Below are 23,449 nucleotides of genomic sequence, written 5' to 3' on the forward strand. Positions count from 1 at the left end.
AAGTATTAAAACACATCTAAACAACATCCCCTGCTGTTCTCATTCTTAGACTTTAAAAAAAAAAACCCAAAACAACCAGAACCCAACACTTCGAACTGATCAGTCTCCTCTCTGTCACCATCCATTCCCTAGGCTCAAGGGAAAACCCATTCTTGCCACCTCTAAGGCAAGGCGAGCACAACAGCAGCAAAGAAAACCCACAACTACAGAGCAAGTAAGTTCCGGTCTGCAGCATATACAGGTCTTAATGCTGCAACGTAAGATAGCACAAACATGGAGCAAAGTTGCTGCAGTAGCAAACCTCATGTTTCAGTTTTTCCTGCCTTCTTTATTCCTACCCCCAAACTTCTGCTCCATGCTGTTTTCTCAGAGTATGGCACACCTCCAGGTGAGCAAAACTGGTTTTAGAAGGTTTTAAAGCTATTGACTCAAACTGAGTTTAATAAATTTAGATCAATAAATACTGAAAGTAAAACTATCAAGGATAGTAAGGATAGTTTAAAGAAGCTGCTGGTCAGCTCAGCAAAGCTATGAGGTTTTATGCTGTTAGAACAGACATCCTAATTAAAGAACCATATGACTTATACACATACTTCTTACACACTGATGAACATTTGCATCACTCAGAGACCAGGTAGCACACTGGCTGCAGCTGCTGAAAATGCTGGTTGGGGTACTCACACAGAAACCAAATTCTGCTGTGCTCTCTCCAGCAACTTGTCCTAGTGAATTCATGGGGAAGGTGGCGTAGCAGTGTAACTCAAAAGGAAATGCCAGAAGCTCAAAATAATTTGAAAAATGTGTCATTTTATTTGTACACTTCCAAAGTTGTACGTAGAAACTTATAGTACAGTCCTGTAAATTTACTCATTGCTAGAAGAACTGCCAGGGACACGGGAAGATATTTATTGATTGATCATCAAGTTAGAGGGGAATAAACAAACAAACAAAAAAAAAGACTGGAAAAAAAAATTTTTAAAGTTATGGAACTCTCCTTTTTTTTGTTTTTTTGTTTTTAATCCCCAAGTACAAATTTTATAAATACAAAACAAATTCACAAATTACTTTGAATGCTAAATAAATATCTACTTAATAAACTCAGACTGAATACCTCCAGCCAGCACTGGTACAGTACTTAAAAGATATGCAATTGTACTCATTCATGTGTAGTGTTGAGAAGATATGCTCTAACAAGTTTTAAACATACACACAGTTTCTTCAACTGTGCTACAGCAGAAGATTTTATCTGAGTTGATAAAGCCCTCAATACCACAGCTCCTACAAAATCTAGAGGATGAAACAAGGTCATTTGGTGCAGGAAAAAAAACAATGTACTTCTGGAAGATATTTGGACACATGAATGTATTAAAAATGTACAAAACCTCTGTAAACCAGTACTGTATCCAGTACATCTATCAAAATTATTAGACACTGAATAAAACTGTAGCAAAGGTAATCCTTCCTACGTTCTCCTGAGTGCTTAATATTACATTGAGAATATAGTGCAGGCCACACTTCAAGGTGGTTAAACAGTTGTTATTGCTTTATACAGGTATGCCGACTGCGTGATTTAACATTTCATTTTAATGAACATAACAGATTCCCTCAAAAAATCCTTTGGAAGGCAGAGGTTAGATTCGTGACTTCTTTGCCGCGGGAGCGGCAGGGTCCACATTACCAGATGTGATCGGAAGTCCAAGCTTTTGAGCCCGAATGTGGAAGAAAGCCTGAAGTCTAGTTCCAGCTTTTGCTTCGCTTGTGTTACGAGGGTTGTACTCAAAGCAGTTTGAAAACATCAGCTCAATGTCTTCAATGAATTCCGCTAGTAAATAAAAAGTAAATACATTAATTTAGCATGTCTCAAGTCATCAGAGAACAGTATGACACCACTGAATTAGTACAGTGATATTACACTGTACCGTGGAGTTGCAACACAAAAATGTCTCTCCATGCGTCAAGCTTCTACCATTATATTAGTGAAGTGCCATGTAAACATTGCTAAATTTCTCTAATCATCAGTAAAGGAAATACAAATCAAGCAGTAACAACAGTACCTTTTCTTAATATTTCATCAGTGTCACTCACTGACATCAAAGGCTTGAGGTATTATCAGCAGTTTCTCAGCTGCTCATTTCTTATTTACCCGTACATCGTGTTTGTTAGTAGTAAAAGAACTACTGTCAAACAAATCTAATTTTAAAAGTATTTGTAAATGCTCTTAAAAAAAACAAACCAAAACAAAAACCATCAACAAAACAAAAGCCACCACAAAACCCCAAACCAAACAATTTCAGCTTTCTAATTCTCTGACACAGCTCTATTTCAGGATCAGAATTTATTTTAAAGACAGAACAGGGTCCACTACCTCTTTCAATAAATAATACTTACATGCTAACTTATATTCACATTTATTCACTTTTTCACGGATTATATTTAAGGCAATAGGTTTTTTGATGATATCATAGTAGTCTGGTACCTTAAAAAAAAACCAAAAAAGAATGATTCATCACAGACAAGCAAAATGGAAGCTTAAAATTCTACCTATGTTAAAAAAAAAAATAATCAAGCAAATCATGCATTATCAGAAGTCATTTTGGTTTTGTTTTTTAATAAACAGAGGAGTCCCAAGCAACCACCTCAATTTCCTGAACTAAATATTAGTTTTCAGGTATTGATTTTACATGTTTTGTATCACTAAAGTAGCAGACCACAACAAACATTAGCCAGCAATTCAATGAATAAATCTAACCCTAAATACCCTGTGAAAATCTAAGAAAATTGCATGAGCAAATAAGCATTACAGTGTTCCAGGTATTCCCATCTGTCAAGTGCAAAAATTATTTCCAAGATGTAAAAACTTTTCATTTTCCTGTAACGTCTTACAATATTAAAAGCTCCTTAATCATGTGTAATGGCCATTTTTACTCCACTACCATTCACCGTCTTGCAGTCCTGCAAGAGACATGAAATCCTGAGATTCCATGTAGTTGTTTTGAAGAGAAGGTAGCAAACCCTTCTGTAGCAAGCAGGACACAGCAATCGAGTACCAGAGATAAACAGCCACTCAGAACAGTGTTTATGTGATGAAAGTGAGGGGAGGAAAAGGATTGCTTAACCCTTAAGGGCGCAGATCATTTGATCACAGATTTTGAATTCCAGGTAAAAAAAGAAAAAGATATGTGATCCAAAGTTGACTTTTTTTGTTAAACAAGAAGATAAATACATGATGGTGTATGTGGGTTTTAAAACTAAGTTCCTAGTTATGGTCTGTAACTTTATTTTATCAAGTGCAACCTGCAAACAAACCTAGAGAAAGCGTTAGTAGAGAAACAGAATTAGATTAAAACATTTTTAATTTCTTTCCCTTTAGGAGTGCTGTTTATGTAAGTACTAAAAAGAAATGTGATTTTCTATTTGTGGTGTGCTGTGCACTGATCATTCAATGTATTCTTTACATTGTCTTCACGGCAGCAAAAAGTTTAAAAAATTTCTATCATGAAGAAAATTTGGGTCACTCAGGTATGGATTTTTCTTTCCGAACTATACAGACCCTACCCATTAGTGATTGATTCAGGCATGCCGGAATGCACCAAATTCTAGCAGTTTCTTTTCAGGATTGAAATTACGTTGAATCCTCTATCCCTCCTTAAGAACTTTCCTTGTGTTCACCCAATTCTTTCACTTTCCTGTAACTCTAGCATGCAGACTAACAAGTCTCTGTTTCATTCAAAATTCTTCTCCTACTCCTCCTTTGTGCTTACATATTTCATTCACATTTGTACATCATTCTTTTTGTCCGATACATTAAACCTTCCAGATACCTGTGACTGAATTCAGAATTTCAAGTCTTCATTTAATAGCTATCACTGTTAATTTTAATAGAGCACTTAGAGCTCAGTGTTTAAATCCTGCAGGAATGTCAGTGCAGAGTTGCTCCAGAGGGCTTGGAGAGGACAGGCACTTTGTTAGGGCAGGAGAGTTCCAGCAGTGCCTTACAACTGACAAGCCAGTGCAGCCTGCAGAAAAGCAGAGATGCTTTGGGAACTTTTACTGTAATACAAACCTCTAAAGCACTGCTTCCTTTGGGTACCTATTTTACCATCAAGTATTTTAAAATATAAACAAGAGGGAAATTAGATGAAGAACTAAGCTAAGAAATCACCTTTTTACAGTTTAAATTACAGCTAACAGCAGAGTGAAGTTGTTCCTACCTTGTCATTTTATTGCAGGTCTGTTCTCAAAATACCTTTGCACAAATTGAAGATTAATTCAACTAATTAATTAATAACCATAAGCTTACCTTTAGCAGTCCTGTGCTCTATTTGGTGGCTGGTTGTTTTGGGTTTTTTTCTGCCAAATCAAAGCATTTCACGTTTTGAAATGCTTGATGACAAGTGCATTTAAAATTTTCCCAATAACGACATGTCAATTGGAAAAGTTATTTCTGGCACCAGATATTTGAGCTGCAATGTGCGAGTTCTCCTGAATCCCATTGCTTAGCTGCATCCCCCTGTTTGGGCAATGCTGTAAAATCCCAAGTTTTACTGGCAGCAAACAGGATTCTCAATCATCATTCCATCTACAGTTCTATCAGTTACCTGGATTTTGGAAACCAGTTTCATGAAAGGCCAGCTGTCATCATGTCGTACCAGTTCCACTACGAGTTGTTCAAAAGCTGAGAGTTCATGGACTCCCCCTTGACGTCCTGAACTTCTCCTGTTCAATGAGGTTTGAGGAGATGATTCTGGAAAAAAAAAATAAAACACCACCCCACCAGGTAAAAATAAAAAACTGACAAGTAAAATAAAAAAATTTAAGTGGAACACCATTATTCTTGGGTACTAAAACTGTAGTTTCAGGGCACAACTTGTGCAGGTTGGCTTCAGATATTAGCTATACTACAGCCTTGCTATTAACCACTTAATGTCTCTCTTGCTGTACAAAATACTACGTACCACGACTTAGCTGGGTTCCTCCTCCATTCTCCTTCACCACATTAATTTTGGAGAGGATTTTTTTATTGATTTCAATTTTAAAACGATTTGTTAAACACTTAAAGAAAAGCCCTCTTAGAGAAAAACAGAATAAGCCGCCTGCTCATAACTCCTACTTCCACAAAACATCTATTCAGCATGGTTTTATCTGCTTTCAAGACTAGTCAGCAGGGTGGTTAGAGGATAAGCCCAGAAACTCCTAATGGTGAAGAACAGAAATGGTGCAGAATACAAGGCTGCCACACTGGAGCACAAGCTCTTTAACACTCTTCAGTCTCACACTGGGTCCTTTCTGGTTTTAAAAGGTTATTGTAGCTTTCCAAGTATTTCCCTACCATAAATACTAGGTATTAGCTTAACAAGCGAGGACACTGTTAGCCCTGTACCAGATAGATGACATTTTTGTTCTGGTAGCAGCTTCTTGTTTTACGTGTATATTCCCAATTTAATTACCTTGCCTACATCTGTGTTCCTCGCTGTCTAACTCTTTAATAAAACAAAACCATAGAAGCTCTAAGTAAACATTTGCATTTGCATGAGTTAAGGCATAAATATACTTTCGCATTTTCTATCCACTTATTAGCAATTGTTACATATTGTGCGCAAATATGAAATTTCAAATATGGATATGATAAATCTCCTTGGCAAATTAAGTATTTGGTCTTTAGATGACTGAAATTTTTTTTAAGGTTCGTTTCTGTCACTGCAAAAGGAGGGAACTGTCTTGTTGGAAGTGGTAAAAATGCCTTCAACCACCACTTCCAGTCTCCTTGCTCTACCACACTAATACTTTAGTAAGGAACAGTGGTTTTCGTTCTGGACAAAAACATTTCTCTAACCTGTGGATTGTCGTTTCCTGCCTCTTCTCTTAGGTTCAGCAACAGGAAGAGAAAGCTTTGAAGCAGAAACTGGATACTTCCTAAGCCGTTCGTTTGAGTCTGCGGTATCAACAATTCTAAATCCAAGAGAATTGGAAGGGCTGTTTTCCAGTGTGTTATCAGCACTCTTTCTTCCTCTTCGTCGTCTTCGAGGACCAAGTAATTCCACAAATACATCTGCTTGTAATGAACTTTGGCTCTGACGAGTGGTCCGGCTATTAAGTCTTAAAGAAGGCTTTGTCACTGATGGAGGGGCTGATTTTACCTTTCTTAAACCCCTTCTGGTAACTTTAGATGAAGGTTCACTTTGCTTAGGTGTGTTTTGCTGACTCCGAGAAGCATATCTTGCCTGACGCTGGCTGTTCCGACTTGAGAATGGATTGTTGAGTTTGGCTGCTCTCATTTTTAATGGAAACTTGACCTGGGGTCTTCCTTGCTTTGATGGGCTACAAAGAGTGAAAAATTATGTTTATTTATCCCAAAATTCCATTCGTCCTTTTCCCCCTCAGTTTTCTAATTCAGCATTTAAAAGCCCCAGCCATTCAAGGTTGGACGGGTGAGCAGCTGGCTTTCAAGCTGATGCAGTCATCCAATTACCATTATCTTAAATACTGCTCTGAAGTCTTTTAATTAAATATCACGTGGAGCACATACGTTAAATAAGTGCTCAGAATTCTGATCACCCTTGCAGCTTGTGTAATATGAATGCATTAACTGGAGCATTAGCTATCAATTTCTTTAAATCACTTATTTCTCACAGCAACTCTGATTACTAAGATTTTTGAACAATATTATCAGCTACATAAATAAACTGCAGTTCTAAAACACTGAGTATAAAAAAGTTACACTCTAGTCAGGGTTTAACACTAATACTCAGAAGTCTCCTTCTGTTACAGGAGAGAATGAAGATCCCAGAGATAAAATTTACTTCTCAAGGAGATGCAAGTTCTCTCCAACTACTGAATCCCAACTGTCAGAGCTGCAAATAATCTCACTTCAGACAATTCAAAAGGCTGTACCAAAAAGAAGAAAATACTCTGAGATCAGGAAAGTTTCCTTCAACTTTTATGCTTCTGACATGTCTATCAAATTCATCACTTTACTGATGTTATCATCACATTGGATTATCTAGTTTGGTGGGGTTTTTTTTGTTGGTGTTGGTGTTGGTGTTTTTTGGTTGGTTGATTTGGGGAGGGGGGTTGGTGGATGTTTTATTTTGTTTTTCAACAGCTACTGCAGAAGTCCTCAAGCCCTCCCAATGGCCCATAGCCTCCAACGGTAAACCTTGTCTTCCCTAATGTTCCAATATTTACTGTATGCATCTATTCCCCCAAAATTCAAAACTGGACAAAGACACCTCCAGGTCTTCTCTAGAAAGGCTTTACTGTTTTAAACTATCTCCACTTTATATTCAAACAGTAGCTGTACAGAACTGCAACTCTGATGGCCATCTGACACCCACCTTGATGTCAAGGCTGGAATTTTCATCCTGAAAAGTGAGTCCAAGTCCAGTGGCTTACCTTTTATTAATATTAAACTCACCAGTAAGAATTAAATTCATAACAAGCTGTGACTTGTTTTTTTTTTAGTAAACATCTTTTCCAGACTGGCTTTTCAAGATATGTGCTTACATGCACAATTACTTCACCTAATAATCAAGATGATATTTCAGTGGGAAACCACTTCAACGGATGTGTGCTTACCTTATCTCTTCTTCCTCCTGAGATTCATCCTCCTCATCTTGCTCTTCTTCATAATGCTCTTCCTCACTTTGTCCCATTTCATCATAGTTTGCCTCTTCTTCCCCTTCTCCTAGTCGTTCAGCAGTCTCTTCATCACTTTCCACAGATGGTCTCTGTCTGGAGGAGAGGCGTCTAGAGCGCTGTTTTGGTCGGCACTCTGGACAAAACCAGTCTCCTTCAGGAATGACCTAGAAACAGAAGGGAAAAAACCAAACAAAAAAACCCAAAAAACCAACCCAAGCATTAATAACATGCAATGAAGTCATAAGAACTACTCAAGTTTTGTGTGAATAGGAGGCACTTTTCCCTCAGATACCTTGAGCTTGGGCCTGATGCAGTAAGTATGATAGCCTCGATCACAGCCATCACACAGCACCATGCTTTCTGCATCACCTTTCTTTCGACACACTTTACAGCGAGCATTGAGGATGGACTTTGACCAGATGACGCTTCGATCCAATGTAGACAGATGAAGGAAGACTTGGGACAAGCTGGTAGAAGAAAGAAGTGACTCTCTCCAGCGATCCAGAACTGTTTTATAAGACCGTCCACCATCACTGGCATCTTCCATTAAAGAAGGGGATTAAGAAAATTAAAAAAAAAGGAAAATAAAAAAATGATCAAACTTCTTCAAACTTCCAGGTTATTCTGGACTATGAGATAAGGCTCTGACTTTCAGACAGATAGCAATATAAACTGGGATTATATTATAACCTTTGTTTTATCTCTTCAGTACTTGAGCAATTCCTCCTTAAGTTTCCAAGCTGCTGAAGCTGTAAGATTTTACTCTTCAATACTAATTCAACTTAGAACTTGCACATACATAGGACATGAGTAAGACACAAAAGTCTTACTCATATGTCAACCTGGAGACCTAACAATTTTATTCAGTTTGTAAAGTATAAATGAAGATTACTTAAGATTTTTTTTTAAAAAAAAAAATCATACTCCCATTTTACTTTCCCTTGTATGTACATTTTGAAATCCCAAAATATTTACATTTAAAAGAAAGTACCTGCCATTAAACAGACTTCACTGGGAAAAAAAAACCACCACAAAAACAAAACAACAAAACCCATAACAACCCCCCCCAAAATCCCCAAACAACAAATCCACAGCTTAAAGGGCTCTTCTCACCTGCACTTGCCCCTGCCCCAGTATAATCTAGCACACATTTTTCAACCCTCTCCCCATGCATCAGTGCCTTTATTCCTACCCTGCACTCCACCTTCAAAAAACCTGCACCTCTGTGTGGTTAACCAGATTGGGTGACCCATCTGGTTGAAATATAACTGTTTTCTTGATAAGCAATGTAGCAGACATGAATCTGTGGCACACACCTAGTAAGACCTGCGATCCTAATTAAGTTAGAAATAAATAGGGGGTGCAGAGACAGGGGTGAGAAATAGTATTTTCAAACAGGTTTGGTTTGCAGTCCAGGCCACTGAAGCAGCCACACAAATACACATGCAGAATAGTGAGGGGGGCAGTACTGAATGGGAATGAGCATCTGGGAATTACAGAAGCAAATGGGCTGCTTGAGGAGCTAGAGAAACAGGGTATAAACTACACCCTAACACTGCTGCTGCTGCTGAGCAGAAAGGGAATGGTTTACCAATATTGAAAGCTATTTCTTGCACGTTAAAGCAAGAAGGTTTAAGGAGAGGAAGAGACAATACAGCAGTACTTTTGATTATAGAATTGTCCAGAGATATCGCTTCTAAAAGTGATAGTCCAGTTATTACTGTGTGATCTCTAGCTGATTAATGATACACTCCAGTATAAAATGCCACTTTGCCTGCTGCACTAGTCACAGTGGGCACAGGAATGGCCTATGATCCACCTGGCTGCCAAATGATTTCTCCTCGGGAATAGAAACAGAAAAATATCTAATAGCAAATAAAATGAAAGAACAAAAAATGAGACTAATTGCTCTCCTGGCAAGGCCTTTCTGCCTTCTCATCAACTGGCTGCCAGGATTTGCCTAATCTTGCATACATTTGCATTAGTAGCAAGCAGCACAAGAAACACAATAGGAGAAGGCAGAGGATAAACATGCAACACAGCTTCATAAATAAAACATAGCCACTCCTGAACTGCAAATACAATTCCGGATTTCCTAAAATTTCCTATTACTTAATCCTTAGTTTTCCTGTCTCAAGTTCAGTCTTACTAAGGATAGCAGTATATCTCAACAGATTTTTAAAAAATTCATTAAGAAAATTAAAACTGCTTGTCAAGACAGTAGAATCTAAGCTGAGACTCACTTCAGTTCTCTGTTCTGCTGGAGATTTCTACTATAACTCTGGCAAAGATACTTTATCTTAAGTGTATGTGTAGCTTGGCAAACATTTCTTTCGCTGACAACGGCAGCTTGAGCATTGTTACTCTTTTTTGGTGGTTATTTCTAACCTGGACTGGTTCACCAATATAGCTCATCACACAACACAACAAATACTCGCACTGCAAAATGGCAGTTGCAATATAGAGATAGAAATTACTGACCACAACCTGCTTCAGCACGTCACGCTGCTGAAAGAAACCAAATGACACCCGCTGTTTCAGATCCCAATTTGTAAAATAAGACTAACACTTTTTTCTTCCATCCATCATCTTTCTCATTTATATTGTTAACTTGGAGGGAGAAACGGCCTCTTCCTTTGTGTCTGAGCAGCTCTACATTGCGCAGTGGGATACCCCTCTGTCAGCTAAGCCCCCCAAGCGCTGCTACAATGCAAATGAAGTTGTTTGACAGATCTATGCACTCATCTATCAATAGTTAATTGAGTTCAGGGAAGGGTTTTCCATTTTAGTATTTCTAGAAAGAATATGCAGTTGCACAATACTGCAAAGTTTCAAAAAAACCCAACCAACCCAAAAAACCCCAAAACAAAAAAAAAAACCCGGGGCATTAAAAGGGCGGGAGGATTAGGTGAACATGCAGATTTCTGTCCCAAAGTGATAAAACGAAAATGCAGTTCTTCATCTCTGGTTTCAGAAAACTTAAAAAAAAAAAATGAGGGGTTTTTGTTTTGGGGTTTTTTTTTTTTGTTTTGTTTTTTGTTTTTTGTTTTTTTTTTTACACATCTTTGAGTTGTGTTTGTTTTACTACCCATGTTTAAACCCTTGGCTTCAATACCTCAATTTCTTCAATGCAAGGAACTGGCTACAAAATTATTAAAGTTTTTTAAAAAGTAAACCTGATAAAATATTAAATACTTTCTAATTGTTAGCAATACAAGTAACATTTAAAATTTACCATCTCTCTTACTAGTCTTGTCTTCCACTCTCTTCCTCTTTCTATCCCCCCAGTGGTTCCTTTTACCATCTTCTGCATTACCTAACATCAAATTCATAAAGTTATTTCAAACACTTTTTTGAAGCGTGACGGATTATTTTTGTAATTAATTTCTATAATCCATACTTTTGTAGTCTAAAAATGTAACTAGAACATTGGTTTCTAACATGTGCATGTTGAAAAAGGTAGGTGGAGAAGGGTAAGAGAATAATGTGCATGGAGGTATTACACATCCGGGATTTACTTTGACTCCCACTACAAACAGAAGGCTTAAACTGCAAGCTCTTAAACCTACCCTCCCTTACCTTTAAGTACATCTCCAGTACAAATGGCTATAGGAGCAGCTTACTGACCACAGGTTTCTCTCCAAGCAAACAACATGTCTGGTCTATGCTACCACAAACCTCCTAACATCTTAAAAATATAGCCAGTCTATGGGCACAGTCCTCAAGGACCATGAGAAGTAGCCCATCTGTCCATGTGAAATGACATGCATCAGATATTTTTATGCAGGAGTGTCCTTGAGTATTAAAATTATGAAATTACTCTCCCAGAAAGCAAGAGCCATAATAAACCTCATCTGCTCCAAATGCAAGGTACTTTCTTTGACTAAGGCACTCTGAAAACAAAAATTCTTCATAAGAATAAATGTCTACTTCCACTGCCTCTGCTCATGAATCTCTGCAGGGAAGTTACAAAAGTGCAAGAACAAAGCACACATATATATTAATCCTATCCCAGTTCACTGTTGGAAAGTGTCTGATGCTATTATGAGGAGGACAATTATAAATAGAAAAGGAAACAACTTTGGGAGTAGAGGAAACAAAAATAATCAAAATCTAGAAAGAAAGGAACAGAACAAAGACAAGCAAAAAGAAGCAAAAAAGCTGCTGGTTGGTTTTTTTTGTTCCACATGAAGTGCATGGCACAAATTAAAAAGGAGGTAAATGGTTCCCAATATCAGTCACAAAGGTGCTCCCATGAATTAGAATTCAACCTTTCGTATGGAAATCTGAAGGACTAATGACTGAAGTCCTGCACCAGTGCAGAAGGCAGGGTTTTTTCATGGCTGCCTCACTGAACTCCAGTGCAACTGAATCACTTCATCATTTTATACCTCCATTTTCACACCTATGTAATAGAAATGATGAGACCTACTTCTCCACTGCAAAGTATTTTGAAATGTAAGAAAAAATTTATACTAAAAAAGCAGCAAAATCCACAATAAAAATTGCTTGTATTTCTTCCCCCCCAAACATATTTTTTAGTCTGAAAAGTAGCACTTCAGAGTTTCCAAACACCTATTTAAAAAGAAAGAAAGAAAAAAGGGATTTTCTACATCTTAACTCAGAATTTTTGCAGGAAAAACAGGTACTGCAAGCTGCACCCCCTTTTTTCTGATTCTCCCCAAACACTACCTTGGGCTGGACTTAAGGAAGAAAAACCAAATTTTCACAGCTAATGTGTAATGAAAGGATTTCTAAAGCCAATTAATAATGAAGAAATCACACAATCCAAGTCATGTTACATTTAATCACCAGACAACAGAAGATTAGCCGCCATCTAACAGCTCTGCGAGGCAGAGGGTGCTATTTCTGGCGTTTCTAGATCCCCCTTTGCATTGCTGTCTTCTGTGTCAGTCTTTTCTTGCTCTTCCACTTGAATATTTGGTATGCGCCTCAACTCTAAACTTATCAGAATCACCACTGAGGTTCTTGGCAGCCTGACAGAGCCTCAGAACAAAAACAGAGCAGAGGAGCAGCTGGTCCTTTTATTGCTGTGCTGGGTCCCTTTGTCTCCTCTGCACCCTGGAGGCCACCGGGATAAACTTGCCTGTGACTGCAGTGAATTTCACTGTGCTGTCTTTAGCACTAGCGCTGTAAATAGAGCGAAAACTAAAAATTGTTAAGTATGGCTCCGTTCCCTAATAGGACCAGGGCACAGTGAAGGGGGGACAGAGGGGACAAAAACCCTCTGCAGTGAAGGCAACAACTGAAATGACAAAGACAAAGCATGTTCAGTTTGGTTTAAAGCAGAAATGCAGGGGTACTCTTTTTACCGAAAGTGTTCCTCTGTACTGCTACCAAAACAGAACTCCTAGCACTTGCTTGACCTCCAGCGGTTTTACTTCAGTGGTTATGAAATCAACCTAAAAAGTTGGGTTTGTCAGGTTTAACATTAGAAACAGATACACAGTCATTTTGTCTAGGGGATGGTTCCACTGAAGAGTTGGAACAGCTGTAAGAAAACCCTCCTGTTAGAAGGGAAAAAAAAATAATCTATGGACACAGTGATCTATCTAAGAACAGGCAACAAAACCAAAATATTCACAAACCAAAACCCATCAGTTATGAACTAAAAGCTAATTTCTATCATCAGAGGGCTGTTGGCCACTTCCTAGAGGGGTCAGTGAAAGAGGGCATCACAGCTCTGAGCACAAGGCAGTCCTCGAGCAAGAAGCAGTGTCCACTTTCTATTAAAAGGTTTAGTAAAATACCAACACCTCCTTGTCAGGCTAAGTAGAGAACTTTTCGTCTGTTATACATATGCAAGTTGCAAACTAAGAGACAGAACTTGCTGTGGTAGCATGCAAAGACATTGTTTCCAACCAGGGAGCATAAGCTGAATATAAGATAATGTTACACTCTTCTTTTTTTAAGCATGTCTGAAACACTGAAGGGATATCTAGGAAGGGCTGTATCCAGAACTCCTGCTTGACCTCTGGAGTGCCTAAGTTTGCCAGATGCCTCTCAAATGCACAGGTTTCCTTGACACTTTGCAGTTGCACCTTCTGGTCACATCTGGAAGTTCCCCAGTCAGAGCACCCTTCGTATAACTAGCAGCCTAGTGGCCAGAAAACCATCAGCGAATAGGCGTGTGTTAAGCTTTCTTTACTACAAAGCCACTCAAGCGGCAGCTCCTCCAAGAGCTCTCTAGTGAGAAAACTAAAGCCTTGCCTTCATTCAGACTCATCTCCTGCTAAAAGCATCCTATTACGCAACCAAAAACATGAGACGCTTGGCACCAAAGGTAAAGCAAGGAAGAGGGAACATGACACTGTTGCTTAATGGTTAGGGCAGTAAGCCAGAGCAGAAGAGACCTGGGATCCTTCCTGCTCCCTCAGCTATGTAGGTTATTCTATACATTACAGTAATCTTCCAGCAGTACCATTTTTCAGAACTGAAGAGATGTACAGGCATACTATGGTAAACATATGAGATTTAAGACATGCAAATCGCTTAGGATTGCTTTTCCTATACACTTCTTTGTCACACAGTACAAAGCATCTGAAGGAAAACAGGATTCCCAAGCTGGGGGGGGGGGGGGAGAAACCCCACCATCATCAAAAGATCAAGCAAAAACATGAACCAGCATCAACATGAGTTATTGCAAAGTTGGGACCACTAAAAAAAACACAATGCAGGAGGATGGCTAGAAATCTTTCTCTCCAATATTTCAGGGACACTTTTCTTCTTTTAGTCCTTTTTCTCTAACTCAGGATGCCCAATCTATGGCCATAATCTACTAATAGCTTTGGTTTTCCCCTTAAGGGCACACTGCGGTAAAATTACAGCTCTAAGCAGGATGCTGTTGCCAAAATACTCCCAGAGAGAGTTTGGAAATGGAGGCATATACTGCACAATGTATTTACAACCCGCACATGCAGAATAAATGACAAAACTAGATGTACTATCAATTAACTATCCCACACGCATGTTGTAAGTCTAGTCGTGTTGCAGGAAATAAACCATATCATGCCTGGCTTGGAGAGGGCAGGCATACTTGAGTTAACCAAACACTTAGCCAAGTAATGCTTTTAAACAGCTGCGGTTTAAACAACTCATATGATCTCCCCTTTCATCTCAATCATTTGCTGCATTTCCCTCTTTTAGAGGTCACCACACTGATAACGACAGCTTGTGGAAAGGAATCCATGCCTATGTGTCAGTCTCTGGCACAAATCTAGCTCAAACTCATTTTCAGTGGCAACTGATACCCAGACATCAGACTCCATGCAGGAGCAGCCAAGATGCAGAAACAGTTTTAGGTCAACTGTGTCATGGGGCACTAACATCTAGTGTTAATATACTAAAACTTGCATTTTCATATTAAACTACTGTAGCAAAATCTGCTGGAGCATAAGGATTTGGTGTGCAGTCATTATCAGAGGAAAGGGTCAATTTAGTGGGATGTGAATCAGTTTGTGCTGGTACCCTGGTAAGTGCTGTGCTGGTAAACCACGCTGTACTCCTGTGGGTGAGAAGTAAAACCATCCAGCCCAGCACAAAGCACAGCTTATTCTCAGTATAGCATCCAGCTGCCTCAGAAAGGATAAACTACCTTTATGCACTTATCTAAGACAAAATCCCAGTTTTGAATTGCAAAATGATCCTAAGGAACCCAGACCTAAGGGACTGCAAAACAAAGTGACTTCATGTGCTTTGGAACCCTGTTCTCAACCCTAGAGCACATCAGAGGAATTCAAGGAAGGAATACATGTTGAAGTCAAGTTATAATTGTGCTTTGGTTTAAATTTTTCTAACAACCTTTTATTTCCAAGTTTTACAGCATAAACACAAAACCTGAGGATCTGAAAGTTTGCAATGTAAATCTTTACTACATTTTTACTGCAAATATTGTTACTGCTGAACAAGATGATCTAGATAAACCAGGGCTACATTACTTACGCAGAAACAATATAAAAAGGAGCATACATTTTTACAACCTAAAAAAAACCACCACACAACAGAACTCGTGGTATAGTTGCATGATACATTAGCCTCAACTGTAACGCTAAATTACAGAGTATTCCCCCAGAAAGCTCACTCATTTCTGCCTAAGGGTACAATTTATCGCCCAGTGCATCAGTATAAATGCAGGGCCACATAAACAAGATCACTGAAATGATCCAGGTTAAATAGGCATGTATTTAAGAGTAAAATATGCTGTAACTTTATTAATACATGTAACTCAGGACATGCAGAATAATAGGAAAATATTAATATTTCCTCATGATCTATGGCCTTGTAAACTGACAATCTAACTTTTTTAAAATTTTACAGTGGTATATAGCAATAAGTTAGTTATTTGTTCTTTTCCCCAACACGTCCCTCTCAAGCATCCAGTCTTACAAAAGCAGCAAGTGGGTTTGGGGTGGTGTGGGTTTTTTTTTTTTTGGTGCGCTTTTTGGGAGAGGTTGGGGTGATTTTTGTTTGTTACAAAATCTTACACAAAATTAGTGACATACAGTTTCAATTCTGAAAGCTTACCAAGAGGTGCTTTGAGAAACCTGCGCTCAATTCCTTGTTCGATCTGAAGCAGTGCAGATGCCAAGTAGTGGACCACATTATTAACTGGCTGAGGAGTACTTGTACTTGTTGATGCAGCACTCGGAGCTTCAGTTTTTAACCCAATGAGTCTACAATAGAAATGTATGATTTTTTTTTAAACATACTTTGAATTGAACACCATGGGTATCTGTACAGGTCTGTATCCACAGCAGATTTTTATTTTCACTTTAATTACTTGCGTGGACTATGGACATGAACAGCTACTGCACAAGTGTCATTAGTTGTCCCCGTTATCAAGTTTGCTTAATTATTCTAGTTAATCTAGATAACTTCGTTACCTAAAGATGATTTATCTCAATTGCAAGAAATGGGGATGACAAATTTCAATACAGTTAATTAAGATTGCCAGAAGATTTCACGCAACATCCATCAGCCAGCTTATGAGAGATTTTTGTGAAGAGTATCATTGCAATAATTCTTCAGTGAAAACACTTCCAGTGGTGAGGTGTAGCCTTTGAGAAAACTTCCACCTGCAGAAGTTCAGCTACTTGTATCTCCCAAATTAATAAGATTTTTGAAAAGAAAATAAATGAAATAAAATCAGAAAATAAATTCTAGAATCTTAAATCCAGAATTGTTAACTCATGTTCTCATCCCTGGAGGATTTTTCTAAAATACTAATCTTCATGTAAGGGGCACTGGGGGTATGTTTCCAATAAAACAGCCTTCTTTGACCAAAGACTAAGTAATCATTTCAAAGTGTAGTTAACCTTCCTGAACCACAAACATTAAGTATAGTGTAGGAGAGCAACTCATACTAATGAAAATAAAATTCAATTTCTACTTGGGGTTTATAAAAAAAACCTAATTAAGACTGTCTGGATTCTGCTTTATGCTGGTGAATGAGCAATGCCTTTGGTTGTCCCTGTTCTTTTTTCACAATTAAAAGCTGTTCATTATATTTTGCAGTCACACACATTTCAAGAGCCTGAAAGCAAACAGGAATAAAAAGCTGCGTAGTTATTTACATTTCACTAGTCAAACTCCAAGGTCTTAATGAGATGTCACTTGCTCTGAGGTGGATAAAAAGCCCAGCATCAAAAGCAATCTGTCACATGATTTCAGAATCCCATAGTCTGTTTTAATATGCAAGTCTTTATTAGAGTAGACTTTATTCAGAAACTTTGACAGAGTCAGTATCAAATGGAAAAAAAATGAAGCAACAAGCTTCTGCAGTTGAATTGAGAGTTGGCAGTGACGCAAGCACCCAAGGTAACTGGAGACAGATTTTAGCTTCTTAATTAAAACAGTGGACTATTTCTATGTTGTGGTTTTCAGGAATCAAATGTCTGTGAATTGTGTTATTAATATAAAGAAGAATGACCCTATCCATTTTGCACGCAACTAGAAAACTCAGACTCAAAGGGCAGTCTTATATGAAATACAGCAAACTGAAAAAGGGAAAAACCCTTAACAAACTTTAAGTTCCTACATCCAACACAGCATTCAAGAGTCCACCCTGGAATAAAGCTTTCATAAAATAGAAGTCTAATTGAAGAAAACCTCACAGAATACTTAAGCAAACAGTACGTTAGCACAACGATCACCTCCAATGAATCTTCTACCCTGACCCTGCAATATTTCAACATTCAAATTGTAGCAAGACAATTTTATGTGTTAAGCAAATTAAGGTAGATCTTTATTTCTGAAAAGTATGTAACTTCTGAGAACTATATATTTAGAAATCTTCAGTTCCTATAGTTTGCTTTACAACAAAACACTGATATGGAGTCCCACATCTGTCTCCGAAGTTTGTTAAGAAAACAAACAAAAACCCAAGACAACACTTTTATAGTTGCAACACAATACGATTTGAGGTTTCCTCTCTGTTACTGTGTTGCAGCTTGCTCTACAGAAGTATCATCATTCATAAAGTTATAAGATTGTATCTCTCTTTTGCTGCAGTGCTAAAGGTTAATCCAGACCATGGCCTGCTGCACTGATGGTTCTTACTGTGACTCATGAAGTACACTGGCCACTCCAACCAGCAGTTTGTTACTACTACCATTTTCCACTTTAAACACTCCTACTCTTTCCACAAAGTGTTGTGTTTTAGGGTTTCCACCCCACCCCCCCCTTTTTTTTTCCTTCTGGAAAACAAAACAGAAATTTCCAGATTTACTTTTCTCTGTATTTTAAATTATTTTAAAAATAAATTCACATATTTCTTATTTGATAATTAATGTTCACTTTGAGCAGTGTAATATCTGAAAAACAGAAGTTGTAAAAACTGCTGCCTTAGTCTTATATGGTAATAGAAGTATCATTTAAAAAACATAAACCAATGTAAAAATCTCACATTTTACAACTCAAATCTTAAGAAAATACTATTCCAAAGAATTTGAGGGTAAAAAAAATTCAAAGGTCAAAAAACACCAGAGCACTGCTATAAAACTCACAGGGAAGAGCCATTATTTAAACGATAGCTCTTACCTGTCTTTCACAATAAACTTATCTTGATCATCAGTTTCCATTTCTTCAGATTCTTCATTCACAGTTTTAATTATACCATTTTCTTTATTTTCATCATTCAGAAACTCATACCGCCCATGTTCTAAGGCTGCTCTCCAAGACTGTCTGTCTGTAACCTGAAGCAAACACACAAACTTTAAGTTTCTAAAGAATCAAAGGCTACAAAACTTTTAGTGCCAATTACTGTCTACACTTAATTTAATTATGCTTTCGGTAAAACCCATAGCATGCAGGAGTTCTCATTCAAGCCACAGACTCCATGGCACCATGGTGCTTCTAGGTATTCCACAATTCAGAAATACCTTAATAGCCCCCAGTGTTCCTTGGTAGATCCTGTCTTCAATGTCCAAAAGAAAATCTCTAAGTCTCAGTTCAAGCTGCTTCTCTGCAGATAGGTGAGATCCATCATGGGTATTCTGCATCCTTCCCCGTCCTGAAGAAGGTCTGATGTCACTTTGAGGTTTGTCTGCAAAAATAGCAAGGAACTTTGTGTTAGTGGACTTTGTTCCTTAAAGTAGCCGCTGGTGGAGGGAACAAGAGCAGTACAGGGCAGAACAAACTAAACACACAGGTTCAAAACTCCCTTCCTGTAGAAAAAGCTGTCAACACCAACATCTCCATACCAACTAAGGCATCCAATCCAACCAAGCAGAGTACACTTTCAAGGGAAGACCTATAGATTAGCATCTATACACACAGGATGATAATTTGTTGATTTAGACGTCATTACTTTGTCTTAAAATGCTTTCTAAAGTAGTAAATAACAACTTTCTGCTATAAGTGCAAGGAGAAAAAAAAACCACCAAGAAAACAGTGTCGCATTTCTAGTATTCTTCATATTTGATGGCCCTTACTTTACAGGAGAACCCTTCAGTTCTTTCCTCCATGGATCTTTATCATCACGACATTTAAAAGAAGCATGTGCAACTGACAATCACAAAAACTAAAAGAACAAGATATAATCCCTTTTAAAAACGTAACTTTAAAGCAAAATAAACAGATAAAGATGACACCAGCACAGACTAGACTATGTCCTCTAATTAAAGCCAGGGGAAAAAAAGGAACAAAACTGCAAGGTCATTTATGAAAAAGAAGGAAAAGCTGATGATAGGCTGTCAAGCAAAAACCTCTTCATGAGAGAACGGAAAATTCATGCAAAAGCTCAAAAGCCACAGGAAAGAGCTGAAAGTATGCCCAGATCCTAAATTACTGCTTGCAAATCTTCATAGGTAGCAAACATTTCTATTCACAGGATTTACCTTAAATCCTATGAGTGCAGTGATGAGGAGGTATATGCGGGAACTTAAGAGGTATTTACCAAAAAATTACCATATACCTGTTGTTAAGGAAGTACAGGATTAATTTCTAAGATGCACCATATTGCAGAAACAATTCCCTGTAACTGAAAGTAACTATGCAAAACATGTGCTAGCATACTCTACATCTGGATGTGGGAAACGTCCTTTTTGGTTTAGAAAAAAAAGAAACAAAATGTTTTTTTCTTGAGCAGAACTGAAACGGCAGCAATTGACTTGCAAATAATTGATGCAGAAAGGTTAAGGGGTATTGGAATAAAATGAAGTAATAGCACATATCAATTTTATTTCCATGCTCTTCTGAGTGGGAATTGGAAAAGGGAGAAGGGCAGTCTACAGAGTAATTCTCACTTGTCCTGCAAGTCATTTGAGTGAAGGCAACAGGGAAGCAGCTGGAATCCACTGCAATAAAGCTCTCTCCAAAGTGAGCTACACATGGCCACTCAGCACTGCTTAGCATGCAGAGGTGATGGCATTGGTATTGGGACCTCTGCATCTGAATTTTCTTGGTATCTATTAAATTGATGTTTAAAAAAAGGGCAGTTTTGATCAATTGTATTCTACAATTCTAACAGAGGAAGAGAAGAAAAATCCATCATTGTGGAAATCAAGTTGCTTCAGGGCAGAAAGCAACACACAAAATACAGATAGAAGTGCAGCAACTAGGAAAATAGGACCACACACACAAACACAAATATATCAGAACCTGATAGAGATTTTTCTCACTAAAACCCACAAGCATAGCTGTAAGGTCTCCAAATAAAGCTTAATTACTATGCAGAAACTCTGTCCACCAAACGAAATGGTAGATCAGTTATGGATTTAGTAGTATCTGACATGTTCGCAGCATATCCTGGCATACACACTCCAGTAAAAAAATGAACTCAGCTCTGCTCTGAATAATTCTCCCTTGCCGCAGTACAGATACACTGAAATCCTCATGGTAATTTGGCATATTTCAAAACAAAATTCAATTTCTTAAACATTACCTGAGGGAGTTTTATTTTGGTAACATCCTCTACCCACCACAAACAAGCCAGATGCAAGCTTGTATACGCAAAATTTTATCAGTGATTGGAGCTAATGTCTTGCCAATAAATAGCAAAATACTTGGCGAGGAGAAAAGGTAAAAACCCTTAAAATCCTAGATCTATGATGATTTTAAGTACTCTACTGCACTTTGAAACCCATAAAAACAATACTGCTCTGCAGATGTCTTCTCCTCCTCCTGTAACGAGGATCTGCCAAAAGAAGGAAAGGGGGGAAAAAAAATAGAAAAGAATAATATCACAGAATCCACTGCCCTGATGTCAAGCCACATAACAACCAAGACAGCCACACTACTTTTTTCCTCCCAAAGGTTTTACTATGACCCTGCAATATGCTATCATTCCCCTTGTTCACCATAGGCCAGTACAGGCTTTTGAGTAATTTCATGCATTGTAATATTAGGAAAGAACACGTCCTACTCAACAAATCAAGGCAATAGTAATTGCCTCCCTTTGCAGTGTTTCTGTCTCCAGTGTCTTATCATGTGTCTCCTTTCATCACACTGGAAACGAGGACATCAGATGATCAATACTATGATATACCTTTACCAGATATTAATCTTTATTCACCAGTTAATCTTTTCCTAAAGCTCAAATTACTTCCTAAAGATGTTTGTTTGAAAGCCAATCCCATTTTACTAAGCAGTGAGATAACAGAAATATTATTGCTTTTTTTAGCACAAAACACCAGAAAAACATCACAAAGAACCATCAGAGAAAAAAAAAAAAAAAAGACGACGGGGGAAAAAAACAAACCTGTTTTCTATAGAACAAAACAATGCGTAAGAACAATTCTTATTTCTTAGGAATTACAATTAAATGAGAGAATTAGAGGTTTCTAGACTATTTCATAGAAGTTACAGCTGTGGAAGCAAATTAAGATCAAGAACCTTTAATTTACCTGGAATATGGAATTTTTCCACAGGAAAACTGCTTAGTTGTTCATATATTCTACTTTTCTCTTGTAAAAGAGTTTCTTTTAAGGCACTCTCCCTATGTCCTCGGGAATTGAGAGCCTCTAGGAGTTGGTCCAGTTGTTCCCGAGAATTGTAAAAGCACCAACGGTTTGGTTTATATACTGGCCTTGGCACCTCTACAACAACACTGGTGTGTGAATCTTGGTCAATATTGGAGGTAGATTCAGAGGATTTCAAAGACTCTCCAGTTTTACTGAATACCTGAGGTTCATTTGTGCAAGACTGTATACTATTCTGAAAGGAAGAGGTTCGAGGCAATAACATGTCTTCTGTAAGACCAGAATAGTCCTCTTCTATAAACAATCCAGGAACAGAGGGGAAAATCCAGTAGCGTCGGTACAGACGGTCACGACCTAATGGGGTGATATTTGTGCAGGCTGTTGCATTCTGAATCTTTTCTAACAGTTCCTTCTCTTTCTTCTGTTGCTCCTGTTTTAAAGCTTCTTCATCTTCAGCAGTAAGAGGTTCACTCTTTTCACAAGTGGTCTCTTCTTGTCTTGTGAATTCTTTATATCCATTTTGCCCTCTCCTTCCTAAAAGTTGAAGGAAGAAGAATGTTACCAACATGCATATCAATTTTTTTCTTAACCAAAAACTCAAGTAAAGGGCAGGTTTTGATTCTGTCCCTTTCTGATTATCTACACTTACACTATCAAAGACCATTGGCTCAGTCAAGAAACAAACACTACTTTTATTGAACAAAAATTCACGCGATTAACCCCCTTCCCTCGATAAAGAGGAAGCCATCTTCAGCATACTTTCACTTTGCAGAAACTAGACCAAGTCTCATTTACTGACATAGTCATTTTTAACACAATAAAAAGGAACCAAAATTTTAAGAACTTTAAAGTATGTTACAAAAGTATCTTATGATAAAGTAAAACTCTAGCAATTTCATTACTTAATACAAACTATGTTTTGGACTTAATTTATCATACTCAGAATGATCAACTTAAACTCCCCAAAGACCTCGGGCAAAACCAGAACCCCTATACAAGAGCTTTTATTGCTAGCTCCGTTACGTTACTTTATACAATTTTTAAAAATATATACACTACTGGTTTTTTCCCCTCAGCTTGTATCCACTGAAAATACTCCAGTTCACAATTTAGTTTACCAAAGAATCAGTTCCTGATAGTCACCTAGAAAAGTACATCTTGTAATTAACATATGCAATGGTGAAAGATGCTGTCAGCACTCAATTTCTACCAATTTCCAGTGTGACCTTCAGTTTTCCAATTGTAGGAATGAAATAACACTTGTTTGCCCTCCAGGCACAATGCCTCAAACACAGGTGTTCAAGAAACTTGAAATGCTGTTTAAAACCTCACTGTTTGGCCATCAGAAAGCTGTAGTAAACATGCAGACCTGT

At 37.9% G+C, this 23,449-nt stretch overlaps 1 protein-coding gene across 5 annotated transcripts in view; it reads right to left on the reverse strand.

The window, feature by feature from the left end:
* Window positions 1-787: 787 nt before the first annotated feature.
* BAZ1A (bromodomain adjacent to zinc finger domain 1A) overlaps window positions 788-23,449 on the reverse strand; it is a 66,187-nt gene continuing 43,525 nt past the window's right edge. For 4 of the 5 annotated variants that reach the window (XM_064460249.1, XM_064460247.1, XM_064460250.1 and 1 more), the window contains exons 18-28: window positions 22,002-22,610; window positions 19,038-19,201; window positions 18,697-18,851; window positions 16,183-16,331; window positions 10,874-10,954; window positions 7,931-8,178; window positions 7,576-7,802; window positions 5,834-6,318; window positions 4,599-4,744; window positions 2,389-2,476; window positions 788-1,822 (exon numbers count right to left, since the gene is read on the reverse strand). In XM_064460249.1, the coding sequence (XP_064316319.1) occupies window positions 1,632-1,822; window positions 2,389-2,476; window positions 4,599-4,744; window positions 5,834-6,318; window positions 7,576-7,802; window positions 7,931-8,178; window positions 10,874-10,954; window positions 16,183-16,331; window positions 18,697-18,851; window positions 19,038-19,201; window positions 22,002-22,610 (2,543 nt within the window). In that variant the 3' untranslated portion in view covers window positions 788-1,631. The remainder of the gene's footprint in view (window positions 1,823-2,388; window positions 2,477-4,598; window positions 4,745-5,833; window positions 6,319-7,575; window positions 7,803-7,930; window positions 8,179-10,873; window positions 10,955-16,182; window positions 16,332-18,696; window positions 18,852-19,037; window positions 19,202-22,001; window positions 22,611-23,449) is intronic. The other variant, XM_064460251.1, reaches the window with a different exon arrangement.

The sequence above is a fragment of the Phalacrocorax carbo genome, chromosome 9, assembly GCF_963921805.1.
Source record: "Phalacrocorax carbo chromosome 9, bPhaCar2.1, whole genome shotgun sequence".
In the NCBI taxonomy this organism is placed as follows: domain Eukaryota; kingdom Metazoa; phylum Chordata; class Aves; order Suliformes; family Phalacrocoracidae; genus Phalacrocorax; species Phalacrocorax carbo.